A 7,845-nucleotide genomic window follows, 5' to 3' on the forward strand; every position below is an offset into this window, starting at 1 on the left:
CAAGCAATATCCTTCCAAGCAATTTTGATTTTTACTCTTTGGAACAAGTTTAGTTAAACACACAAAAGAAGTGTTATGCTGGAGATTATGTTAATTTAACTGTACGTTCTTTTGCAGAGTGTTCTTCTCCTACTAAATTGGAAACTATTTGCCCAAACAAACCCGAAACTGAATTTTGCTGTAATTTAGTGAGAAACAATTCTGAATCAGAATGCTGCGCAACATACAAAGAAGAATGCACAGTTAACCAGCCCTCATATTGCTCTGTGCCTGGAGAAATTCTTGTTCATTTGGATGATGTTACTTCAAAGTGTGAACCAAAAACTAAATGCGTCTGTGACGACACAAGAATGATTAATGCATTTTGCGGATCACTGAAGTTTTTAGAAAAGCTTTGCGAAGATCCATATGAGCCAAAATCTACTACTCCTATCAACTATTCTAAATTTGACCGATGCTGTAGAAACGTCACTTGCGAGTGCACAGACTGTGAAGATCAAGCTCCAGATGACGTAACTTGTGAGAAAAAACAACGGAAAGTGGAAACAACTGTGTGTGGATGTATACGATATATATGCACACCATGCGACGAATGTAAGTCCCCAGCAACAGGCATCTCCTATCCAATCGAGTTTTCTTGGAACGAGGTAGATGAAGATGGCTGCCCAGTAACGTATACATGCGAAGAGACAGAGTCATGTTCTGTTTTGAACAAAACTGACCATTGTGAACTTCCGCCAGCATGTGGACTTTACCAACATGCGTGTAACAAAACATATAACTCCACTCACCCAGACCCAGATACTTGCTGTACAGAATATGAGTGCTGTTGCAATGAGTGCCCACCGGATTACGTAGATGAAATACCGAAAATAGAACCCTATCAAGAACTTGTGCCTTTCACAGAAGAGGAAAATCCAAATCAGAAGTGTTGTCCACAGTGGCATATCACTTGCACATCGTGTCTTTTGGAAAACGGAACTGCAGTTGAACTTGGATCAGTCATTCGTTCGATCGATGAAAGTAATTGTAACTATACCAAAGTTTGCAGCAATGAACGAGAAGGAAACGACAGCTCTTCCTGTTATCAAATGAAACAAGAAACAAATCAAAGAGATTCTTGCGAAAAAATTGAGGACTACGAAGCAGAACATTGCAGCGAATACGAAAGTGCTGACGAAGTTCCATCTGACAACAAGACCTGTTGCGCCAAATACGAGTGTAAGTGCAATACATGCACTCCCGAAATTAAAAAACCAACACTGAAGTCACACGAAAAACTTGTGTCTTTCACAGAAGAGGAAAATCCAAACCAGAAGTGTTGTCCACAATGGCACATTATTTGCACATCGTGTCTTTTGGAAAACGGAACTGCAGTTGAACCTGGATCAGTCATTCATTCGATCGATGAAAGCAATTGTAATTACACTGAAGTTTGCAGTAATGAACGAGAAGGAAACGACAGCTCTTCCTGTTATCAAATGAAACAAGAAACAAATCAAAAAGATTCTTGCGAGAAAATTGAGGACTACGAAGCAGAACATTGCAGCGAATACGAAAGTGCTGACGAAGTTCCATCTGACGACAAGATTTGTTGCGCCAATTACGAGTGTAAGTGCAACACATGCACTTCCGAAATTAAAAAACCAACACTGAAGTCACACGAAAAACTTGTGCCTTTCACAGAAGAGGAAAATCCAAACCAGAAGTGTTGTCCACAGTGGCGTATCACTTGCACATCGTGTCTTTTGGAAAACGGAACTGCAGTTGAACCTGGATCAGTCATTCATTCGATCGATGACAGCAATTGTAATTACACTGAAGTTTGCAGTAATGAACGAGAAGGAAACGACAGCTCTTCCTGTTATCAAATGAAACAAGAAACAAATCAAAAAGATTCTTGCGAGAAAATTGAGGACTACGAAGCAGAACATTGCAGCGAATACGAAAGTGCTGACGAAGTTCCATCAGACGACAAGACCTGTTGCGCCAAATACGAGTGTAAGTGCAACACATGCCCACCGGATTACGTAGTTGAAATACCGAAATTGAAACCCTATCAAAAACTTGTGCCTTTCACAGAAGAGGAGAATCCAAACCAGAAGTGTTGTCCACAGTGGCACATCATTTGCACATCATGTCTTTTGGAAAACGGAACTGCAGTTGAACTTGGATCAGTCATTCATTCGATCGATGAAAGTAATTGTAATTACACCAAAGTTTGCAGCAATGAACGAGAAGGAAACGACAGCTCTTCCTGTTATCAAATGAAACAAGAATCAAATCAAATAGATTCCTGCATAAAAATTGAAAATTACGAAGCAGAACTCTGCAGCGAATACGAAAGTGCTGTCGAAATTCCATCTGACGACAAGACCTGTTGCGCCAAATACGAGTGTAAGTGCAACACATGCAACCCAGAAATTAAAAAACCAACACCGAAGTCCTATGAAACACTTGTGCCTTTCACTGAAGAGGAGAATCCAAACCAGAAATGTTGTCCACAGTGGCACATTATTTGTACTGCTTGTGTATATGAAGACGGCACTGTAGTAGTTGAACGTGGTTCAACCATTCAATCAGTAGATGAAAGTAATTGCAATTATACTGAAGTTTGCACTGATATACGAGAGGGTAACGACAACTCGTCATGCTTCCTCCTTAAAGAGCAATCTAATGAAAGAGACTCTTGTGAATCACGTGAAAATTACGAAGCAAAACATTGTCACGTTGAATACGAAAGTGCTGTTGAGGTTCCATCTGATGGTATCACCTGCTGTCCAACATACGAGTGTAAGTGCAATCCATGCTCTTCCGGCTTCTCAGGTGAAATGCCAAAACCGAAGCCGTATCACAAAATTGTTCCTTTCACAATCGAAGAGAATCCAAATCAAGAATGTTGTCCAAAATGGAGACAAATATGTCAAAATGATACATCTCACTGTATACGAGAAGAATGCTCTGCTCACGAAACGTCGACACTAACCGGTACCAAAGACGATTCATGCTGTCCAGTTTATACAAACTGCACCTGTTTGCCTGACATGATTTTGTCTGATTCATGTGAGAAGTGGTACAACTTCACCTGCTCGCCTGGATACAGAACAGAAAGAGTAAGTCGATTACTCATTCCGCGCTCAGTTTTTCTGTAATAAGCCAATCGTTTCACTACTTTGCATTGTGCTTCAAAATCTTGAAGGTTTTTTCTTTCGGATCATGATTGTTAACGCCACGTGCGATGCAACACTTTGGTAAACGCTTGTTTTTTTAATGTAAGCCACACACCTTTTTTACAACAAATACAAGCTATGATAAACTCCTTTCATGTAGTAATCTAATGTTTTGAATTGAGGTTGTAAATTAAAAAAATAAGGTTTTTTAGCATAAAAGCACTTTCCTGTTGTGTTTAAACAACCTTTCTTTTTGTATTATAAAGGTACCAAACCCAGATGACCCGTGTTGCCCAGAATTCAACTGCATTTGCGAAAAATGCGTTGTAGAAAAAGCTGTTATTCCGGTAAGTTTAAGGGAAGCAGCCTACCTGTTAATACTTTTTCAATAAAACAAATATTTCAGCTTTAAATGAAATATTAATTGCAGTTTCATAGATTGGTGACTGACAATGGAACTCGCGGTTTATAGTGTTAAATGAATTCATTGTACAGTATGATCGTTCATAAATTTGTGATAATGCATACGTACTATTTGTTTAAATTTTTAAAAAAGAAACAAACAATTACAGCTATTTGACTCTCAAGTTTAAAATACTGCTTTAATACATCATCTTGCTTACTTTAACTTTATTAACACTTGTGGTTTAAATGGATTGTTTCTTGAGAACCTTTACACTTATGATTAGATAACTCTACTCCCGCAGAAATAAAACTGCTATTAAAAGTTGTTACGAGAGGCCATTCTAAAAAGTCTTTGGACGTTTTTGATACATTATTTTCTGTTAAAGGTAAACAATAGCTGGACGACAAAGGGAGATGTCTGTTCGACAAGTATGTGTGTCTTGAACGATGACACCCAGTGTCCTGAAGTGGTGACCAAAGACAAATATGAATGCGCCCCATTCAACGCAACTGATTGCATCATTGTAAGAGATGTTTAGATAAAAGTATTAAGTTGAAAGTAACTTGGTCATTACTTGTCTGCTACGGAGAAATGAAATGTGCAAACATGGACAATGAAATTGAGTTGATTTGACAAATACATACTTATAATTGCATTTCAAAAAGTTACTATAATGTCTTATCTTATAGTTTCAAAAAACTACAGCAAAAAATAAGCATTTAAAGATTGTAGTTGAGTAATAGTAGAAAGATGTCTTTCATAGCCAATTACAAATAAACTTTCAGCTCAAAAAGCATGTCAAAGCTATGTTTTATTGGCTTAATTTGTTCGAGAAATGGAAATTATGAATGACACCTTTCAACTTGCATTCTTAGTTATCTACTTTGTTGCCTAAGTTATAATTAGTCTTTTCAAGATCATTATTCATAAAACGTTTTTTGCCCATTGGTATGTTGGTATTGGAATCTGTGTTTGTTATGTTAGCAAGTAAAATTAATTAATTATATACTTCGCAGAGGGGTGGAAGAGTTGCAACAAATGAAAGCACACAACACTGTTGCAGATACTGTAAGTATAATCTTGGAAAAGCTTGCTTTGGTTACAGTAACTGAAAGCAGTTGTACTATCAGCGTGCAGAATGCAGATTCGTGTTACTATGACAATTTTTATATCTCACGTTAGGAAATTCTTTTTGCTTCAATCATCAACATTTCAAATCATCAAAATAATCTAATTTGTTGTTAAAACTAGTTATAGTAACACGAACGTAACAATAAAATTTTTACAGGCTGAGGGTTCAATTATGAACCTTGAAAAGATAAATTTGTAGAAATGCATGTCAAGTTCAACTTTTCTTTGTTGTTTTTTTAGGCGAAATTCTACCGTTCCCTTGTGAAAAGAAATTGAAAAAAGTGACTTTGAACGCAACTATCGAAGAACATAGATGCTGGACAGATGAGCTGGTTGATGTTGCGTACTGTGTTGGAGCCTGTCCAACTTCTCACATGGTGGATGAAGATACTGGTCAAGTTGAAGGTAAGCAAACGACTTACAGAGATTGCTTTGACTTAACAACTTTGTCCTCTTCAAAATCATAAAAACATCTTTTCAACTTCTTTCAAAACAATTGGTGAACAATTTTGTTAAATTTAATTTGGGATATTCCGTATTAAAATATTATCACTTTTTTTATTTTCAGGAGTGTGCCGCTGCTGTCAACCTGCATTGAGCTTCAAGCGAGAATTTGAAATGTATTGTGACGACAGTAAAAGACGAACCCATGAACATCATGTAGTCGTGGCTTGTGAGTGTATGGAGTTTGACTGCAACTCTCCCACAGTGCCAACTTTCTAAGCTCTTTCGTAAATATCAATGCCTGCAAGGTGACGGCTGCCATGCTATATCGCGAACTATGACGACGTTTTTCAATTATTATTTTATGTTTGTATTAAATCAGCGAGCCACATTTGTAGCTTTTATCCGACTTAAAGACGGACTAAACATGCGGCCCATTGTGAGACTTGCCTGTAATATTACTTCAGTCTGTACATACTGCTCTCAATATGTGTGTAATAAATTTGTATGCATCTTTATATTTGAAAAGATTTGAAAACACTGAAACGTGTTTAATGGAATGGATAAATAAAAATGTAGATCCTCCACTTAAACCAGCAAGATATCAACTCACGCTTATTCTGTTGTATTTTCTTTTTATCACTCTTCTTGAAGTTCCAATATAAACCTTTGTTCGATGCATGTGTGTGTGACTTATCAATAAAAGAATGCATTCTATGTTGCAGTATGTTTTTTTGTGTAATTTAGAAAATCCTTGCAAAGCAATGCCATAATAACTAATAGAGAATAGCTTTAGTGCTTTTAGCTCTATGTAACGCTATTGCATCTACAGTATATACAGTATAGCCTATAAGGTGAAGTGCAATATTGGCTACGAAACATAAATTTCTTTTATTAACTGTGTACAATGACAATTTTAGAATTTGTTTATTCAAAAGAATTTTCTATAAAGATTTAACCCAAAGAGCAGAAGCTAAATGTCCTTGAACTTAGTGATATTTGGGCAAAACAAAATGTTATTTTGAAAACAATCACCAAAAAACAGACGAACATGATTTAAATAAACTCTTCATTAAAGGATTCCATCAAAGTGATGTATATTTGTTTTGTTAGTTTAGCTAGTCCCGAGTGTACCTTCAAACATGTCAACAAATGTCCTGCCAAAAACACAACCACTGCAGTTTAGTGGCGTCCACTGCGTCTTTTCGAGCATCGAACCAGTGCTCTCACCACTCAGCTACACAGGCGACTATTTTTTTGTTCCATTGATTTCATAACCTCATCCAAACTATGGTCGGTAGAGTACAAACAACATTAATGTAGCTGTATAAATTGTCTGTACCACAGTTTCATTGTCTTCTTATAGCCTTTATAGTTTGCAAAGAAGCCGCAATCCATTTGATGAAGAAATTTTCCCCTTGAATTAATGGGATATCATACTAAGCAAACAGAAAAATGAAGTTAATTAGATACGGAAGGTAATTTGATACACCCCTTGCAACAACGTACGAAAAGCTTAGTAGAAAATACTATCATTAAGTGGAATTGTGTTTGTGACGAGAGCAACGTAAGCCCCGAACCTTGAATAAGAACTCCAGAAAATCATCCTTCCCATGTCCATTATGCAGCAGAAGCTTTGCCGCACACATGGGCCACAACAGTCATTTTTGCACCCAAGCACGCCAATCACATATTAAATTTTCATTTATTGCTTTGCTGTCAAAGGGGATTTCTGTATTAGCTTTACTGTATCAAATTACCTTCCGGTGTATCAATTTACGTTTCGTGAAAAACAAATTGATACATTTCATTGACGTTTTTAACATTTCAAATTAAAACAAAATAGAGTGGTAAATATGTTTTTAAAAAGTGTGTAAAGGATCAGATTTTCATTTATGTATAAAGTCAATAGTTTGTGTCACGGATTTTTCAGTCAACAGGCAAAAATGTAAAAAATGTATCAAATTATCTTCCCTTCCTCTAGAAGTCTAGCCTATATTCATTATTCTAATTTTGCATATCAATAAACTTTTTATCCCACATCAGCTGACAAACTTCCTATTTCTCGGAACATGTGACAATGAACATTAGGCTTGGTTACAGCAAGTGTTTGTCAGACCAACCTAGACTAAACAATTATAACTGAAGAGAGCGCGGAATACAATTTTTAATTATAGTAGATTGGAAAGACCATCATAAATACAAAACTTTGAATTCTTGAAGAAAATTCTTTGACTTCGAAGACAAAACACGACTAATAGTTTAATTTATCGCACCACTCAAACCGATTAGAATACTGGTAGCCTAGTGTAAAAGATGTGAGTAATAGTGCTCATTATTGAGTGGTAACGACTTGAATCCAGAAATTGTGTCAAGACATGTCAGTAAGCCATCAATGTTATATTCTTTCTTCTTATAGCTTACTCAAGTAACTAGTAGCATTGACAGGGGAAGTACATGAAGCACTTTTGGAACGGAGTAACTTTAGGGGCCGAAACCTTTTCCAGAAAGCTCCGAAAGTTAAAGAAAAACGTTTGCCATAGTGCAATTTTTAGCTGTGTATTGCTACGTTTATCATCACTGTGTCTCTTCGGAAGGCATGATGCAAAATTCCATCTCGCTAGTTTTAACATATCGGATGCCTGGTTGGACGAATTAAGCACTGCTCTGAACATAAAATCTCACCTCACTCTA

At 36.6% G+C, this 7,845-nt stretch overlaps 1 protein-coding gene across 1 annotated transcript in view; it reads left to right on the top strand.

Annotated features, from left to right (window-relative positions):
* Positions 1-5,868, top strand: part of LOC145768875 (uncharacterized) — a 66,245-nt gene extending 60,377 nt beyond the window's left edge. The window contains exons 81-86 of the mRNA XM_082580481.1: positions 118-3,113; positions 3,437-3,517; positions 3,962-4,099; positions 4,593-4,644; positions 4,948-5,112; positions 5,276-5,868. Of these exons, the coding sequence (XP_082436607.1) occupies positions 118-3,113; positions 3,437-3,517; positions 3,962-4,099; positions 4,593-4,644; positions 4,948-5,112; positions 5,276-5,430 (3,587 nt within the window). The 3' untranslated portion in view covers positions 5,431-5,868. The remainder of the gene's footprint in view (positions 1-117; positions 3,114-3,436; positions 3,518-3,961; positions 4,100-4,592; positions 4,645-4,947; positions 5,113-5,275) is intronic.
* The last annotated feature ends 1,977 nt before the right edge of the window (positions 5,869-7,845 follow it).

Source organism: Aplidium turbinatum, chromosome 4, assembly GCF_918807975.1.
Source record: "Aplidium turbinatum chromosome 4, kaAplTurb1.1, whole genome shotgun sequence".
NCBI classification, from domain to species: Eukaryota; Metazoa; Chordata; class Ascidiacea; order Aplousobranchia; family Polyclinidae; genus Aplidium; species Aplidium turbinatum.